The sequence below is a fragment of the Megalobrama amblycephala genome, linkage group LG14, assembly GCF_018812025.1.
Source record: "Megalobrama amblycephala isolate DHTTF-2021 linkage group LG14, ASM1881202v1, whole genome shotgun sequence".
NCBI classification, from domain to species: Eukaryota; Metazoa; Chordata; class Actinopteri; order Cypriniformes; family Xenocyprididae; genus Megalobrama; species Megalobrama amblycephala.
In genome coordinates, this window is record NC_063057.1 from 44711214 (window position 1) to 44731160 (window position 19947).

The window sequence follows — 19947 nt, forward strand, 5'->3', positions numbered from 1 at the left end:
CATGACATCAGCTATTCTGATTCCGATTATCAAATACGTGTGAGTGTGTTTTGTTGTTTAAAATCATTTATATAAATGATCTTGATCTATAACGTGAGATGGGTCCTGTCAGTTAGATTTACAGCACATGAATTCATCAGTTTCTCCTGAAATACATGGAAGTGGCTGGAAGATGGAGTAAACTTTATAGTTATTTATACTATGTGCATCTGATATGAATAAAACATGTTGGCAAATTATATTTGAATTGATTTTTATTGCTGCTTCCATAGTGTGGGATTACAAATTTAAGAATCTGTTTAAGATCTGCTGATCCTACATCCTGACATATCATATGAAATACTAAGGTGAAGTACATTGTGTTTAGCATTTTAAGGTAAAGATGATGACATCAGAAGTTTCCAGCAAGACTTTTCTGCCAGTTCCTGTTCTCTTTATTTTAAGTCTAATGAGTCAGATTACTGAGATTCTCACCTTTTGTTTTTAAAGGCTCTTGGAGACCCTGTCCCATTTATTGAATAGTTATGCTGATTGGATTAGGATTTACAACACTCTTTAGAATCTGGAGTGGGTTTTTATACCTGGATACTTCACTTGCATGCTTTAAGGGCGTCAGCCAGGTGATTTGTCTCCATTTCTAAGCACTGCTTCCAAAAATCTATGGAAACTACAATGTACACTGCCTTAGTGGACTTGATGACTGCAGCAACCAACAGCACATGTTCTCAATAAAGAATCCTGTTGAAGATGCATCCAAGTCTCCTGGTCTTCGCATCTGATTTTCCAACAAATAGACACCAGTGTGCACTTTTCAAACTCTAAATGTATTGTTTTACTAGTACTTATGTGGTTGAAAACACAGCATAGTTGTGATAAATGACAAGCGCTGAGCACATCCGTCTCTGGCTTTGCACTATCCTATAGATAAAGAGAAACTGCAACACGCAATATGGCGGAATACATCCCGCCTTCTAAGAAAAAGAGCCAATTGCTGATTGATACAGCCATTGCGTCACTGCAGCTGTCATTTAAGGCTCCAGTTCCCATTGAAACCTGAGACTCGCACTTAGGACTGCACATGTGCATTGGCTCGTCTAGCTTGAAAAATAAACTTTTTAATGCTATTTTAGCATAAGAAACAACATTTATGGAACAGTTCATGTCAGATTTGTTGCTGATTTGAAATATGTTATTTAAAGGTGCTAAAGAGGATGTTTTGTTTTATACATTTTTGCAATATTACTTGAAACTGTCTTTACTAACTGATAAAAGACTATTTATTAGGTGCACTGAAAGGAATAATATCAATATACATCATCTGTGCATGAGGTAGGGCATTAAAAACATCAGCCAATCGTTTACGCGATCATCGTGTAAACGATTGGCCCTCTGGCTTGTCAATCACTGCCATTATGTTCCTTGTGAGAGACGTGCACAGATTGACCCTCTTGGCCAGTTAGTAAAGACAGTTTCAAGTAATATTGCAAAAATGCAAAAAATGTATAAAACAAATATATAGCACCTTTAATTGTGAGTTCACCAAGCAGTTTTGAGATTTCAGGATTGCCCTATTCAAATAGATAGTACTTGGTCTTGGATGCCCAAAATAGCTGCCCGAAGGCATTGCAAATATGGCCGCTGAGTGAACAGATTTTACTTCTGTTCAGTGACGTTACATAACTGCCAAATTCTAAATCCCATATGTGGGACCGTACTGCTCAAAAGGTTAATCTCTTCTCCCATCACTTCAGCAATAGCATTAATCAGGTCGTTTCGTATTTTGCCTGATGTCCAACATAACACTTTGTAAGTGCACATGTGGTAATGTAAAGGCCCAGATATACTTAAAACTAAATCGAAGAACGAACTGATGTGATGTCATTTCAAACAAAATCAGGCCAAAACGAAGTTCGTTTTGGGAGTTTGAAATAGCTTGCCAAAGCGAACTCTCAGAAAAAGTTTGCTCCAGCTGCAAAACGCCACCATTGGTCTGTGACAATAACATAATAGGTGGTGTGCACAGAGGCTTTGCCTTATTTCGTCTGTTGAGTACATCGTGGTAAGATCTCTGTAGGTAAAAACAAAAAAAATGCTTTCTCATTTTTGCTGTGTATATTTTGTTACTGAAACCTAAAATAATCATTTATAAAGTTCGAAAAGGCTGAAGCAAATTACAATGGTGTTCGCAGTGGGCTTTGTTTACATTGATTTTGGGTCATAAAAGCAGTGTCCTCCAATCAATATGCCCATATAGGTTGTTTGTCACTTCCCATAGGAGTGTTTACGAATTGCGCCTCTATCGACAACAGGACACTTTAAATTTAATGCATTGTACCCTTTTATCTGCATCATATTTCGGGTTTTGTGCAGATCAATTGTCTAGCTTGTTTAGATGAGGTTGTACCGTTCTCGTTTTGGGTGCGGGTATCCTCCTTGACAATGAGTTTTGTTGTAGAATGCTTTCTGTTTAAGTGCTTCAACAAATTGCTGGTCGAGTTAATAGCGGTAGAAATTTAATTAGAAATTGCACACAGTTTGCATTTAACAGTAGTATTTTTGTTTTTACACACAATGAAATCAAAATAATGTTTGTATTTCCACTTGAAGAAACAACCACTACACTCATATCCATCCATTTTAGCATGCGTTCTCCGGTGATTCATTAAAGCGCATGCTTAACGCATCCGTGTTTCTTTTAGAAATGCATTTTACCTTATTATTTCCTTGTAATGCATGTAATTTTATTGACATGAGAAACTGTAACCAAATTACATATTTAAAATGTAATGCGTTACATTACTGCGTTACCAGGAATGTAATTTGAATACAGTAACACGTTAATTTACGTACTTTGCGTTATACCCAACTCTGTAGGTACTGATTAGCATCTTTGGGCTAGCCTCAATAGTATCTAAAATTGTCACTACCAAAACAGTCACTACCGATACGACATTATTGTTTTTGGGGGTTATTCAATAAAATTTATTTTTTATGTGTGCATCTGTTGAGAACTGTGCTAGCTAACCATGTACTTATTATCATCTTTGAGCTAGGCTCAAAATTATCTAAATTTGTCACAACCGAAACTTCACCACGTTTCGGTCGTGACTGTATTCGGTAGTGACAAAAGGAGAAAACAATCGTTTATTTGGGGGAAATAAACTAAATTTTAGTACAGTTATGCAAATTATTAGAGTGTTATTATTCGAGTTAAAATTCTGTAATGTGATGTGGTCGATACCAAAACATTACTGCCACTAGTGAAAATGTGTAGTCATGACTGAAACGTGATGTTTTGTATATGGAAGTATATTGAAATATATGGTTCAATGCATATTCAAACTAATCCTTAACTTTGAAATCAGTGTGATAAACTTTTACAAAGAAAGATTGGATTCAAATACAACATATATCATAAATTACACTTGAAATATTGTTAAAATGTTAATTGTTATTGATTTATCTGTGAAAACAATTAAAAAATATTTACAAGGCAGATGTAACCAATCTTAATAGGTCAATGTAACTCTTATTAAATGATTTATTATTGTTTTTTGGTAGTGATAAATTTGGGCAGAGGAAATGTATTCACTTTCCGAAAATACGAAATAAGAATTAACTGCACAATTGCTAGAAATGTGTGCCTTGGATATTATACAATTTGCATACATACACAATTTGTGGAAAACGACATTTTTTTCCAAGACGTTTCCAACATCGACTTTGACCCAATTCTGTAAAATGGCCATATATGGACAGGACTCTTATTTTGGTATGGAGATATGACGTCACAAGGCTGTGCCAAGTTCATGCATCTGTTGTGATTCGGCTGAAAATAGGTGTGTATTTTAACATTAAGCAAGTGTTTAAATCGAAACAAACCGTTCAATGTTACTGTTTTGCAATCGATGCAAAATGAATGAATTATTGAATGTAACGCTTCATCAAACATTACAAAACGTTATTTCTTGTGAGTAACACACATCAACATAACGAGTAACAGACGCGCGTCTCACTTCTCTCCCTGCTTTATCGTGAATCAGTTCATTGTAAACACCAATTCGGTCACTGGCAAATAGTGATGGAGAAACGGAGTTTTTCTCATTTCAAAGGCTGCAGCCTCCGGAGGTCGCATTTGAAGGAGTCTTATTTAAGAAAAGTTACCGTTAGATTATAAAGTAAGAAATAAATTATAGTATTTTACACTTCACGAGTAATAAGTCAATTTTATTATGGCTACTTTTCTTAAAGAGTTAGTTCACACAAAAATGAAAATTCTGTCATTTATTACTCACCCTCATAAGACCTTCGTTCATCTTCATAACACAAATTAAGATATTTTTGATGAAATCTTGATGGCTCAGTAAGGCCTGCATTGCCAGCAATAACACTCCCTTTTTCAATGCCCAGAAAGCTACTAAAAACATATTTAAAACAGTTCATGTGACTACAGTGGTTCAAATTTAATATTATAAAGTGACGAGAATACTTTTGTGCGACGAGAATACTTTTTGTGCACCAAAAATAACAAAACATCGACTTTATTCAACAATATCTAGTGATGGGCGATTTCAAAACACTGCTTCATGAAGCTTCAATTATTTACTAATCATTTGTTTCAAATCAGTGGTTCAGAGAGCCAGAATCACTTGATTTCAGTAAACGAGGCTTCATTACGTATTTAGTGTTCAATACTTCAATAGTTTATTGACTTTGGCAGTTTGATATGCGATCCGAACCACTGATTCGAAACAAAAGATCTGTTAAGCTTCGAAGCTTCACAGGGCTCAACGCTAAGGATTTTTCTACTTGGCCCAGTCGGGCCAGTGGTTTGAATTTTTACTTGCCCCACAACAAAAAATTAATAAAGTAAAAGAAAAGAAAATGGGCCTATAAAAGAAGCCTAGTAATTGTTTTTGTTGTTTTTGATACATTTAACCTTAATAAATAAGGTGACACCAAAAACTACTAGATTAACTTATATTTTAAATACTAATAAAAAAGTAATAAAATAGTAACAAATAATAGCACAAATAAATATAACAGAACAAATATATAAATTAAACAAATGGTGCTTTCAAGATTTTCATGTAGGTTTAAACAGGAGATTTTCAGGTACAGAAATTGTAATTAATGTATAACTATAGATTAAAATTGTATTAAAGTTAACCAGTCAAGTGCAGTTAAGATGCATAAATGTTTTGAAAAGATGAAAATATAAAACGTTAAATACTGTTATTTGAAATTATTAAAAAAAATGAAGACACTTTAAACGTGAAATTAAATCCGCCAGTAGGTGGCAGCGAATCACTGTTAATGAGTAAGTCATTAAGATTCAACCAATTCATTGAAGTGGCTGATTCATTCAGGAAGTGTTGCTAAGAGACGCAAAACAATGCTGTGGACTTTGCAACTATTTTCTTTGGTGAAATACAGCGAAACAGGCGATTTGGTGTATAAAATGTAAGTCACTTGATATTAAGTTCTTGTTCATTAAACTGTACACTGAATAAAATCAGTATCGACATGAAGATGAGTAATTAATGACAGAAATTTCATTTTTTGGTGAACTAACCATTTAAATAAGACATTCTTGATGGCGTATGCGGCCTCCGAAATGAGACGCAGCTTCAGTCAATTGAACCAAATTCTTCGCATAATGATTCAGTGATTCACATCACTCGAATCGCCGCAGGCTGACGACACATGCTGGTCAAAACAGTGTAAATGTAACGTGAAAACAGACAGTAACAAAAAACTGCAAATGTTTTCTTGAAAGTGGAATCTATAGAATGCAATCTACAGAATGCAATCTACAAATCATTAAACAGCAAGTATTTTTCATAACTAAATATGAATTGTCTAGTTGTTTTATTAATTTGTACTGCTACTTTAGTGTCTTTTTTTGTTAATTACGCCATTTAAGACCATATAACTCACCAGTGCACTGACTACTGAACTAATGAGCTGATTGAGACGCACCTGGAGATTATTTTTCTTTGTTAATTATTCTCTTCTTATTAATGATAATGTGTCCAAACAGAGAAAAAAATGAAGCTACTGAGATCCACGTGACACACTATTATAAAGATGGAGTTTATTAAAGAGGAGAGTGAAGAAATTGAAGATTGAAGAAACATTCAGAGTGAAACAAGAAGATATTGAGGAACAAACAGGTTGGTTTTATTCTTAAAGATCATTTGATCCTTATTTAAGTCAATTCTTTTTTACACTGTAGACTGTTTCAAAGCAGCTATAAACAGGAAATTAATGGCCAATAATTCATACAGAGTACAGTCCTGCTTTAAAGCAGCTCAAAAAGACAACAGTGTCATTGATCAGCTGAAGTCAGTTCAAGTGTTGATTCCATTTGTTTCAATAACTGAGTACAAATCATCAAATATGATCTTTGTAAGCTATATATAAAAGCATGCCAGAAGCAACACTGGTAAGGAACCCTAACTCTCATCAGGTGACAGAAATGGAGAGAGATTTTCCACAAAAAAAGAAGAAAAAAATCCATCTTCAAAACAAATTAGATCTAAATAATTACAAAATAATTTAATTTAAGTGTTGTGATTTACATTTTGTCATATAGGCTAGAACCGCTTCTGATCATGAAATTCGAAACGGACTCTTGATTCTATGACACTAGGCTACTCTTATTTATTCAGATATAGAATGAACATTTCTGTGTTTTATTTTACCTTTCTATTTGTCAGTGTTAAACTCAAAAATCTTCTTTAATTTGACAGACACCCCACTTTTTTGTGAGCTGCAGAGATTTGTTTTAACTGGAGCAACACACAAACACAGACGCTGTGAATAGGCTAATTATGTCATGTGACACCACATTTATATGCGTTAAAGCCCTTTTTCCTTGACAAAAAGAGTTTCCAAACCAATTTGTTGTAACATTTGTAGTATCGATATAGAATTTATGCACTAAAGATGAACGGAAAAAGATTGTTCGACATTTTTTCACCAAAAAAATGTTATTATAACAGGTTTTGCCACACAGGAGTTTTTGCCCATCTGGTTGGGTGTTCTCTGCTTATCACAGTGTGCCACATAAAGAGAAAGGTTTTACGTTGATTCTGAGGAGCACTTACAATGTGAGAATGAGCACAATTATGGAAGCTTATGGGGTAGCAATGTTTAATTTGAAATGTAAAATGCAAAATGGCAATGTATTTTTGTATTTAAATGTATATTTTCCATACCAAATGTGCAAAGTTTGCAGAAAATGCTAATTCAGATTCAGTAATATAACTTACATTTGCTATTCCTCACAGTATTTTTAACATATAATCTAAACATATATTTTAACCTTTTTATAAGTTGAAAATTAAAATGAAAATGTATTATAGAAATTATTAGATATGTTTAACATGTTGAAGCAAAATTATTTAATGTAATGTAGAATAGGAAAACACATAGAAATGGTCCGCCTCGGAAATGGAAAAGAATATCAAAAACCTTTTCAGTCATTTTTGTGCGGCTCGGTCTAAAGTTCATCAGAGCAGATTCTGGACATAATTGGTAGAGATTTATTGGCATATCAATGATTTTGTTTTTTTGCAAACTTCAAAATGGTGGACAAGCAAATTAATGGACAATGACAAATTATATATTTTTAGAATCATCATAAACCAGGAACTTCAGTTCAAACCCTGCTCCAACACACCTGCCTTTAATTTTCAAGTTATCCTGAACACCTTGATTAGCTGTTTCAGGTGTTTCATTGTGGTTGGTGCTAAACTCTGCAAGACAGTAGCTCTCCAAGAGCAAAGTCAGGGACCACTGTTATAAAAACCAAGGAACATAATGATACAAAGAAAATTCATTTCTGACAACATTACAAATGCTTTAAGGTTTTTTTTTTTTGTAAATCTGCCGAACACTACCAAATTTTGTGCAAATGTCAAATAATTTAGGCCCTGTTTCCACCTGGTATTAAGATCGAATCACAAGTGGATTAAGAAGACAAATACTCATTTCCACCTGCTATTTTAATCCATCTCTTTTGTCCACTTTCAACCACTTTTGTCCTGATTTCTTCAAGGGGAGGGTCTATGTGTGGGTAAATGTATGGTTTTTTTTCAGATCTATCGACCTAATGAACAAAATAAGCTTGCACAATTTACATATGATAACGGACAACCATACGGAGAATAGCAGCTGACAGCCGCAAGACCAGCAGAACATTGTGAGTGTGTGATAGAAATGTGCTTGATACTTTTTTCATCTTCAAACCCAAAAACGGGTCTTCAGGTGATAAAGTTTAAATTCAGTCTGGATAGCGCACGCTTACCTTACGCGTTAAGAGAGTAGGCAGTCTTTTTTTGGCTGTTCGAACACATTTAACCACAAAAAACAATCCGGTCGAAAGTGGACAAGCTCAAAACGTTTTACACCCTGTGTACACCTGTATTTAGTATCGTCCACTCATTCTGATCGACCAAAATGCATCTTAATACCAGGTGGAACTTACGAAATATCACACTTCATGAAAAATGTCATAACGGCTGACATGCAGTTTGTCTGAAATTTCATAATACATTTTATTTAATGGGGGTGATAAAGGGGCCCTGAATGCAGAACCTGATTTTGCTGAGTTCAACATGTTCCTGGGTCAACATTTTTGTTGACCCTGGAACAACGTTCAAATCAACCAATCAGATTTGAGGGACAAGTTTACAGATCAAGTTTATGTCAAGTTTAGGCTTAAAATCATGAATTGGTGCTTCTATATCATATCTATTATATATCTATATTCATCTATCATTTCCCTCTGATTTTTGGGATAACTTATGGGTAGGGTTAGGTTTAGGGGTAGGAATAGGGTTAAGATTAATTTTCAGGACTGGAATGTTGTTCCAGGATCAACAAAATATGTTGACCCAGGAACGCATCTAACTTAGCAAAATCAGGACGTGTGCCCTGAATAATGGCCACTGGTCTAAATGCTTTGATGTCTGTTGCTTTGTGCCATTAAACTGAGGTTATTTGTCATTTTTCACCACAGATCTGATGCCACTGAAAGAAGAGAGTCAAGAACTTGATGTAAAGGAAGATTTCATAACTGCAGAAAAATATTTTATTTGCTCAAAGACTGAAAAGACTTTCTCACAAAAAAGTTGTCAAAAGATTGGAATTAGAAGTTTCACCTGCTTTCAGTGTGGAAAGGGTTTTAATCATCATGGAAACCTTAAAGTCCACATGAGAATTCACAACGGAGAGAAGCCTTTCTCCTGCCAACAATGTGGAAAAGGTTTCACTAAAAATGAAAACCTTAAAAAACACATGAGAATTCACACTGGAGAGAAACCTTACACATGCCCTCAGTGTGGAAAGAGTTTCACTAGAAACGGAAGCCTTAAAGTTCACATGAGACTTCACACGGGAGAAACCCCTTACACCTGTCAACACTGTGGAAAGAGTTTTACACATAAAGCGACGATTAAAGTCCATATGAGAACTCATACTGGGGAGAGCCATTACACCTGCCCTCAGTGTGGAAAGAGTTTCAGTCAAAATGGAAACCTTAACGTCCACATGAGAATTCACACCGGAGAGAAGCCTTTTACCTGCCAACAGTGTGGAAAAGGTTTCACTGAAAAAGGAAACCTTAAAAAACACATGAGAATTCACACTGGAGAAAAGCCTTACACCTGCCAACAGTGTGGAATGAGTTTTTCACATAAAGCAACAATAAATGCCCACATGAGAATTCATACTGGAGAAGAAGCCGTTCATATGCTCTCAGTGTGGAAGGAGTTTTACACATCAAGGAAGCCTTAATGTCCACATGAAAATTCACACTGGAGAGAAGTCATTCACATGTGATCAGTGTGAAAAGAGTTTCAGACGTAAAGTAAACCTTGATTTCCACATGAGGACTCACTCAAGACAAAACAGTTTTATTTGTCATCAGTGTGGAAGGAGTTTCACAGACAGCGATCACCTTAAGAATCATGTAATAACTCACACTGGAGAGAAGCCTTTCATGTGCCATCACTGTGGAAAGACTCGCTCAAACAAAGCAAACCTAAAGATTCACATGAGAGTTCACACTGGAGAGAAGCCTTACAAGTGTCTTCAGTGTGAAAACGAGTTTCACATTTCACACAGACCTGAAACGTCATTTGCAAACTCATTCTGCAAAGAAATTGCAGTGTTCATCAGCGTGACAAGGTTTAGAAACCTGAGAAATTTCAAAAATCACTGCATTTACTCTGGAGGAAGGCAACTTAATTGTGATCAGTGTAATAAAACATTATTTGTGTCATCACACTTATAGATGCATCATATAAGTCATTCAGGTTTGTGTTCTTTCTGTGAAAAAAGTTTGAAATGCTCAGCAATTTAAAATAGCACCAAGATATGTATCTGTATGAAATTAATTTTCATTGAGCAGAGGCATCATACTTGATTCCGATCAATATGTCTGAATCAAGATATTACATAAACTTCAGTATTGCTGTGAAATGATGCAATGTAAAAATAAAAGGACAAACTGAATGAAATAATAAACATTCCACTGTATTATTAGATTATTCTTTAGTGAATTAATGCGCTGGTAAAAAATGTTTTCAGTCTGTACATAAATATACTGCTGGGGCGCCTCTGATGACATCTGGAAGCTGGTTTTAGCTGTGGGTTGCGTATTTGCTAAACATTGCCTAACATTCTTTACCTGTCGATCTTTCTTTCTAAATAGACAAGAACTAGTTTTTGAACAATTTGAAAATAACTGGTTAGCTGGTTGACCGATATGGCTTTTTCTCTGGCCGATGCCAATATTTAGAAATTAGGGCAGCTGATGGCCGATATATGATGTCGAATTTTTTTTTCCTGCCAATTTTCTTTTACAAGCGAACTTATGCCAAGTTTACACTACAGGATTTTGAGCCCAATTTGCAAGTTAACAAGCTCACTGACAGCTCGGGCTGTGATCGTGCTCGCCAATCTTTATGTGTGAATTACTCAACGATGCATCAAAGAGGCTCGCTGACGCCAAACTGTATCTAGCATGCTAAATATCTGGAGCTGTCGGCTGACTCTATCCTGTGGTGTCACGTGTCGTGATGCAACAGCCAATGAAATATATACTGATGTCTATGGAAGCTTTCCATAGACATAACAATCCATTCAAAAAGCTGATAATTTGCTAATGTTTATTCATATCAGATATACATTGTGTCAAGTAACTATAAAGCTCACTGTATTCTTCTCCCAGTTCACTGACCACATGTATTTCACGTGCTGTAGCCTATAAATCCGACTGACAGGACTCTCTGAACTAAAGCGCAAACAAACAAGGCAGCGCCCATCTCGCGTTATGAATTAAGATCAAGATCATGATGTAGGTTTTTAAATGACAAAACACTCACTTGCAAATATATGAGAATCGGAATATCAGACAATTGATGACATGGTGAGAAAAGCAATACATCTGTCATACAGTGTGTTCGCGGTGTGTCACATGACAATCATAATGTGTCGTCATAGAAACAATAAAGGAAACATTTCTAATGGTGGCCTTAACTCTGGGAGGTCAGCCAGAATATTTTAAACTTATGTGTGAAATGGTTTATTGTAATTTTAACTAGATTTATTTCAAAATTTAATCAAATTTCTTCCCTATGTCCATTTTCAAATAAAGTCGTTGGGTGACAGTTGTCTTCAGCTCATGTAGTGTGTAACCTCCTGTTGTGGATCATTTACGTAGTGTCACGTAGTGTGAACACCACAATGACTTAAGACTCCACAGCAAGTCATGTAGTCTGAACAGCACAACGATCTGCCGACGTTTAAAGTCCTATAGTGTAAACTTGACATTAGAAACCGACTTGAACAGAACAGGAAAACAGATCAAAAACAAACTCTAAACATTACACTTCTGTAACCAACTCGAATGCACAAAGCTGTCATCACAGTTTCCTACTGTTGACCAGGGGTGTCCAACCCTGGTCCTGGAGGGCTACCGCCCTGCATATTTTAGCTTCAACCCCAATCAAACACACCTGAACCAGCTAATCATGGTGTTCAGGGCTGCTTGATTATTACAGACAGGTGTTTTGAAGCAGTGTTGGAACTGAAATCTGCAGGACGGTAGCCCTTGCAGGACCAGGGTTGGACACTCCTGCTGTAAACTATCCTCTATTGAAAGTGTGGAAAAAACTTCCAAGACTTTCCCTGACAACTGACACTGCAACAATAATGGCCATACTTCTTTTGGCCATCCTAATGATACAGCTATTCTTTCAAAAACTCCAAAATAGCTATTCAATTCCAACTTTTTGAACAAGGGAAGGTTTTTTTCTCACATCAAATTCAGCAAAGAATGTAGTACCTTGAATAGCAGTCTTTACTCACTGAATTAGGAGTGAATGGGCAAGCTGTGACAGGTGTGAGCAGTGCATGTGCTGGGCAGTGACATTTGTCCTGATTTTAGGAAAGGTTTGCATTCAGGAAAAGAAGCTGTCTGACTTTGCTGGGTTTCAGCCTGTTCCTCCTCTCTGAAATGATTTGCCAAATTTTTGAAAATATTTTCTCCGCAGGAGCACAGTTTGCAACTATGCAAAGTCCTCTTCAAAATGTCTCCTCTTCATAATGTCCATTAAAACTTCATAAACCTCTTGTCGTGCTTTCCATCAAGTGAGTGGATCCTCACTCCTTGGAATCAGGGGTTCTGCCAAGTAACTCCTCATTGCTGCCATTGCTTCTGACGTGGCATTCCTGACAGCGAATGAATTAGCTACCATCTCATCTTAAGGCCAGAACACACCAAGCCGATGCCAAAGAACTTAGTGGTGACGAAAGCAGACTGCAGGGTTGGCTCACGTCGGCAGTGTCTGTGTCCAAAGTTGGCCTGACACACCAAACTAACGCTAAACAGCTGACGGCCAAGTAGCACGTCCGTTCTGCGCCTGCGTGAGATGAAATGCCTTTCCGTACCAGCAGGTGGCAGTATCTGAACAGCCAATCAGAATGATTAGATGGCCAGACGGACCGATGAGCTCTGACGCAGATTCAACATTTTGAATTGTCCGAAAAAAAGCAGACGAGGACCAACTTAAGCCGATAGTGTGGAACACACTGAGAAAACTTAGTCAGCCGACCGTCAGCTTGGTGTGTTCCTGCCTTAAGTCCCCTCAGACTGAATGTTGCTCAGAAGAGGGGGTAGGAAGCCTAGTACTCTCAGCATGAGGTTCATTCACCTGCCTGCTTGACACGAGTGCTGAAGCTGCAGTAATACTCTTTCTGGCCTCATCTGCTTCTGCTGGATTATGAAAGCCCTTCTTCTTAAATTTTGTGTCAAACAGGGTAGCCTCTGCCAACAAGCTAAAGAAACGCTGTTGCATGTCAGCAGCCAATGAATTCACCATTGCCGAAACCTAGTCATGAACAAACTTTCCAGCTGTTACTGGTTGACTTGCAGCCCCCTTGCAGTTAGAATAACTTTAGACACTGTCACTTACCTGTGTTGTTTAGAAGCAAAGAAAACTGGGCACTGTTCACAATCTCCCACTCATCAGGGGTCAGTGTTGGCAAGCTGGGGCTGATAAGGGAAAGTGTGGCATTTATGGCATCTTTTTGCTGGTAAAAGGTAGAGTTCCACCTTGATACTACATCTTATTTGAGCTTTAACCCTTCAAGGTTCATCTGTGTCAGAGTTGCTTCGAGACGTTCTGATGCAGTAGTGCTCCTGTGAAAGTGCTCAACAATAGTTTTCACCTTGTGCAACAACCTCCTGAATGTTTTAATCCTTCCCTCAACAATCAGGTTTATAGTGTGGGCAAAGCAAGGACAAGTGCCTGTAGCTGTAGATCTTCTAATCTTGATAACTGATCACTGGCTAATTTGGTACTTCAAACAGATTTGTGGATTTGATTAAAAAAAAATTGAATTAGCAGAGCAGTGTGCTTGTTCACTTATTATTTGTAGGAGCCAAATTAGGAGTATAGCCCTTTAACAATGTTATGCGGAAGTGGATATTAGCGACACCTTTTGATTGCGTCACAGGCTATGCCAGTAGTAGACAGGAGCATACTAATCAAGGATGCCAAGCCCATATAGTTTTTCCACGGTGGAAAGTTTACTGAAACACCGTACTTTATTTGATTTTGTTTTGGATATGGTATATGGTACATGGTATATCCTTATTTCCATTTTTGCTATCACATTGAATGATGTGTCCCACACTTAACAGGCTTTTTGTGAGATATGTACACAATATGAAAAGTAAAGGATCAATTAATTCAGGTGTGCAATGTGCATTCAACAAGTGGACTTGTGAAGGCTCTACTGGAAGAAAATGACCTGAAAACAGAAAACATCCTGGGTCAAGGTTATAATGGGGTTGCAAACATGAGTGGGAAATATAAGAGACTGCTGACCAGAATCCTATGGCAAAATCCAAAGGTTCTTGTATGTGCACTGACAGGCACACTGCCTTAATCTGGTATTGGTAGATAGTGCAAAATCAAATATATGTTTAGTCAACTTTTTCAATCTAGCTGAAAAACTTTACACTTTTATGGCCAACTCATCAAAACGGCACTCTTCATTTACTGAAATGCAGAAGAAGCAGCAACCCCGATCAGTGTCCACTGGAGCTGAAGAAACTGTCAGATACTTGGTAAGCCTGTAGAGAAAGTGTACTTAAAACTCTGGTGAAGGTCCTCTTTCTAAAAAGCATCAATTTTGAGTTTTTGTCTGGAGATCAACTGTCCAATCTTCAAGGTGAGAGCAAGGAAGTGAACCAAGGGGCAATGCATTGCAGCAGAAAGCCATGGACCTAACTGCAGCATAGGGCTGGGCGATAAAACGATAATGATATGTATCGCGATAGACACGTGATCGTTATCAATAAAAAATGTGTTCGATAAAATGTTCAATATTTTTTATTTTTCGTCGGAAGAAAACAGAGGTTGTGAAGCAAGTTTGGTTGCATTAACAAAGGCACTCGCTCTCTGGTATCCTAGCAACGTAGTGAGTGACATGCCAACAGCCAATCATGTAACAGTATCAGGTTTGGTTGCGCCATATCATTGTCTCGTGCTGGTCTGCTGGATTCCTCTTCAGGAACCGCCGGCTGATGACTGATGAGAAAATGAGTGCCGCAGCGAGCGAGGAAATTGTTAATAAAAGAGGAAAAGTCAGCTCGCCAGTATGGCAGTTTTTTGGATATTATAAGTCTGACCGTAGTCAGACCAATGTCATCTGCAAATTATGCAAGACTGTCGTCCCCGCCAATACTGGTAATACCACGAACTTGATGTACCACCTTAGCCGCGCTCACCCTTTGGAGCACAGCCGTATTCAACCAACAACATCTGTAGCTGCAACACCACACAAGCAGCAGCCCACCATGGAGAGGTACTCTGCATCAGTGCCTTATGACAAAGTATCTAAACGGTACAAACATATATAACGGAGGCAGTGGCATATCATATAGCCAAAGACATGCTTCCGCTTAGCACTGTCGAGAAGCCAGGTTATAAAAAGCTTATACACGTGCTTGACCCACGCTATGTTCTTCCTGGCCGAAAGTACTTTTCTAAGACTGCCATTCCTAAGCTGTGTGTAATGTGCAAAGAATCTGTGCAGCAAGAAATATTGTCAGCCAAGTACTTTGCAACAACCTCTGACCTGTGGTCAAGCCGTACTTCTGAGCCATACATTAGCTTGACCATTCTCTTCATCGACAATAAATGGGGTTTGAAAACTAGATGCCTTGAGACTGCATATTTCCCCGAAGATCACATAGGAAAAGTGATAGCAGAAGGCTTGAAGGAGGCACTGTTGTCCTGGGCCCTCATTTATCAATGGTGCGTACGGACAGATTTGTGCGTAGTGAGTGCGTAAGAACAGTTTCACGAAAAGTGTGGGATTCACCAAGTTGTACTTATACGTAGAAATGTGTGTAAATATAAGCACACCTCTGAGCATGCTTACACAGATAATCTAGTGGTAGAATAGCGACACTACACATAAAAAGCATTTAAGAGTGTCACAGTAAGCATTAAGCAATCCACATATGTCCTGTGTTTCCTTTAGTTAAAAAACACTCAATTTATAATTTGTCTAGTTTTAAACACGATGCTTAATTGGTGTCAAACCCTATAAAAGACAGCTGTGAAATATGTTTGTCTCAGTGCAATGGCTTATCTTGCATTATTGGAAGACTTGGCAAACAATGCGCTCCGCAGAGAGCGCGTTTTCCAAGATCGCGCTGATCTGCTTGGCGAGAGCACAGAGTGGCTTCTAAGTAGGTACCGCTTTCCCAAAAATGTACTGCTGGATTTGTGTCGTGATTTAGGACCAGTGTTGGAGAGAGAAACAAATCGCACGAAAGCCATTCCCGTGCACATCCAACTCCTGTCCACCCTTGGGTTTTTAGCTACTGGCACATTTCAGCGTGAGGTTGGAGACATATGTGGTATATCCCAGCCATCAGTGAGTAGGATCATGCCGGCAGTGTTGGATGCAATTATTTCCTTGGCCCCAACCTACATCCAGTTCCCTTATCGAAATCCTCAACAAGCCGCAATAAAACGGGACTTTCATGCTATTGCAAGATTCCCAAACATAATTGGAGCCATAGACTGCACCCACATCGCCATAAAAGCACCATCAACCAACGAATTTAATTATGTAAATAGAAAAGGGTTTCATTCTGTTAACGTGCAAATAATTTGTGATGCAAATTTGTTGTTATTAAACGTCGTTGCGCGGTGGCCTGGAGGAACACACGACTCGTTCATTCTGCAGAATAGCTCTGTGGGTGTGCGTCTCCAAGAAGGCGCTGTTGAGGATGGCTGGCTCATTGGTGAATTTAAGGCTACAACATGTTTAAAATGCTATTGTAGGGCTATGTACAATTACTTAAAACTATTTAATCATTAGGTGATCAAGGTTACCCGCTAAAGCCATGGCTAATGACCCCCCTAACCAACCCGAGGACCGAGCAGGAACAGGCTTACAACCGTGCCCATGCGCGCTCAAGGAGCACAGTTGAGCGCGCAATAGGCCTGCTGAAAGGACGATGGCTGTGTCTGTCAAGCATGGGAGGGACACTGCAGTATCAGCCAGAAAAAGCGTGCAAAATCATCATGGCTTGCAGTGTGCTACACAACTTGGCCATCAGACAGGGCATCCCCCTGCAGGAACCCCCAAGACCAGACAGCCCTATGCCCGATGCAGTGCCCCTGCCACCTCTTAATGCCGCTGGCATTCAGACAAGACAGAGGATCATACAGACATTTTAAGTAAGTCTGGCCTTTGCTCGAGTGCAGAAACATTACAGTGATTTCGTTTTGTGTTTTGCAGCTTCTTGGAAACAAATAACTGAAATCACATTAGTTAGCGGTTTATCGTTTATTAGCAATTGTATTTGCGCAAGAGGCAATCTGTTTCAGAGACTCGTTGATTTGAATCAATACATTCGTTATGTTGCTCAGTTGATCCTTTAGGTCATTAATGGATTTTGTTGTTTCCTCTTGATTTTGTAGCACCGCCTCACTCAGCACTCTTGGCGCACGGCGCATGGAAGGGGCAATGGATGGGCCCAGCTCCTCAAGCTCCTCAGGCACAACGGGTGTCGCTATTAAAGGACAAACATGTTCACATTAATTTAATTGAGTTTATCTATGAATGATTTCATTAAAAAAAGTTTACAAATTGAAATAAAATGTATGCAAATACAATATCCTATTCCAGTTGGTTTGTTTTACCTTCACTTTGGGTGTTAGATGGCCCGGTTTGTTCTGTCTCAAGAGCATCAGTGTCACCGTCCTTAGTAATCCCGGACAGAGCTGTGTCTCCGATGATGCAGGCTATGCGGTTGTCCAATGGGGAAAGTTCTGTTGTTGTCTGTCCTCCTCCAGTTGCGGACATTTCTCGTCTGTGTGCTGTGACACGTTTTTTAGCCAATACTTTAATGTCAAACCATTTTTTTTTTTATTTCTGGGACAGTTCTCTCCTCAGACCCAACGGAATTAACTGCATTGGTGACATTCTCCCATGCAGCATTTTTTCTTTTATTTGTAATTCCTCCTGCAGTGAATGAACTAAACAATATCTGTTGGTTGGATTCAACTTCGTTTACAAGTATCTCTAATTCTGTGTTTGTGAAGTTCCTCTTCTTTGCTCTCTTTGCCATTATTGCGGTGAGGAAAAAACACAATCACGTAATTTTTAAAGGGAAGTGTTGTCACCATATATGGTTAATTGGAGGCGTTTCCGAATGCTAATGACCATGAACGTGAACATGTGGTATTTATCAACAATGATTGCTTACTCATGTGCGTAAGAACTGCGTGCGCACGTTTGATAAATGTGGATTTTCTTGTACTTAGGCACATTCTAAATTTCATTCGTAAGACAAAATATAGAACCTTTTCTACGCACTGTTGATAAATGAGACCCCTGGAGTCTGATTGAAGACAAAATGGTGTGCATCACCACAGACAGCGGGGCAAATGTAGTGAAGGTGACTTCACTGAACAACTGGACACGGCTGCAGTGTTGTGGCCATCGTTTGCACTCTGCTATTGGTGAGTAGCTTTGTCATTTTAATGCTCTTCATCAATGTTGGTTCCTATGGTGATTTTATTAGCCAGTAATTGAGATTATATATAATTATATTATGATCTATGGAAGCAGCTTTACACACTGACATGACTCTGTGTGTGTGTTTCTGTGTGTGTTTGTGTGTGCCAACAGGCCCTGACTTATTTAAGCCCCATAAGCTAAGTTTCGGGCCAATTTTCACGTCTTAGCTCACAGGGCCGGGCTTCGGGCCTGTTTTAAGCTGCTTCTTTTTATATTTTATAAATTCTAAATTCTACCATGCTACCACGACTGTCAAGACTGGCTCACACAGTGTTTAGTGTCCCCGCCAGCAGCAGTAGCAGCGAGCTTTCCCTTTTATTATAGGGCCTTTTTACACCTGGTCACTTCATGTGTTTTCTCTTATACTTAGAGTAGCATTTGCTGTGAATCTAATATGAAAATGAACAAACGCGCCACTGAATGAATGTAAGAGCTGAAACATGCGACACGTCAAACTATATTTTATAAACTGCAATTTGATGATCGGACTAAGACATATTACATTCTCCCAAACATGCATTGTCAAACTTCATGAAAAGTTACCAGGCAACTGGTGAGTAACACAGTTTCAACAGTGATTTTTACTTGCATTTGGCGCAAGTTTAGCTATGCTAAGGGTGTCCCGAAGATGGCAGGCAAGCTTGTGCAGTGCTGTCAGGTGAAATCTGTGCATTAAATAAATGTATTACAAATCATAACATTTTGCAGTTTGATTTCAATCTGGATAAAATAGAGTGAAAGCGATAAAGGTGGTAGGTTTTTATGTAAGACTGGACAGAGGGCAGTGGAAGTGCTCATGTAAGACTGGACAGAGGGCAGTGGAAGTGCTTGTGTAAAGGCCTTTGCACACTGAGTCTGAAATTTTCATATGCGTTTTTTCGTATTCCTAAACATTTGTCATGCACAGAGACCTTGCACACTGAGTCCAATGCATATTTTTTGCAACGTATTAATGAAAAATTCGCAAAACAATACAAAATGGAGTTTGTTGTCCTCTCTCTTCTGAAAAAGAAAGAGAAAATATTGGGTCCATCCAATCCCGAGATTGCATAGAGAGGAAGGAGAGTTCCACCTCATAAAGGAGCCGCTTGATTATCCCGAGCGTTTCAAAGTTTACTTCAGGATGTCAGTGGGTTTGATGCTTTGCTAGCGATACTGGCACAATCTGTCTTTATGTTGTCTCTTTCCGCATTTTGTCATACAGTGCTACTGCTTTGTGCTGTAGATGACATGGATAAACTTGTCAGATGACATTAGGGATTTTGGCGTTCGCTTATACGGTGGCTCTGAATTGTCAAAACGTCTCTCAAATTGCGTGCCACG

At 38.4% G+C, this 19947-nt stretch overlaps 1 protein-coding gene and 1 pseudogene across 1 annotated transcript; both read left to right on the top strand.

Annotated features, from left to right (window-relative positions):
* Nucleotides 1–3759: 3759 nt before the first annotated feature.
* On the top strand, nt 3760–12538 carry LOC125245830 (annotated as a pseudogene).
* Nucleotides 12539–15928: 3390 nt separating this feature from the next.
* LOC125245856 (putative nuclease HARBI1) lies at nt 15929–17636 on the top strand. Its single transcript, XM_048156656.1, has 3 exons — nt 15929–16840; nt 16918–17279; nt 17523–17636. Exons 1-2 carry the CDS (start codon nt 16171–16173, stop codon nt 17277–17279), a joined length of 1032 nt encoding a protein of 343 aa, XP_048012613.1. The 5' UTR covers nt 15929–16170; the 3' UTR covers nt 17523–17636.
* The last annotated feature ends 2311 nt before the right edge of the window (nt 17637–19947 follow it).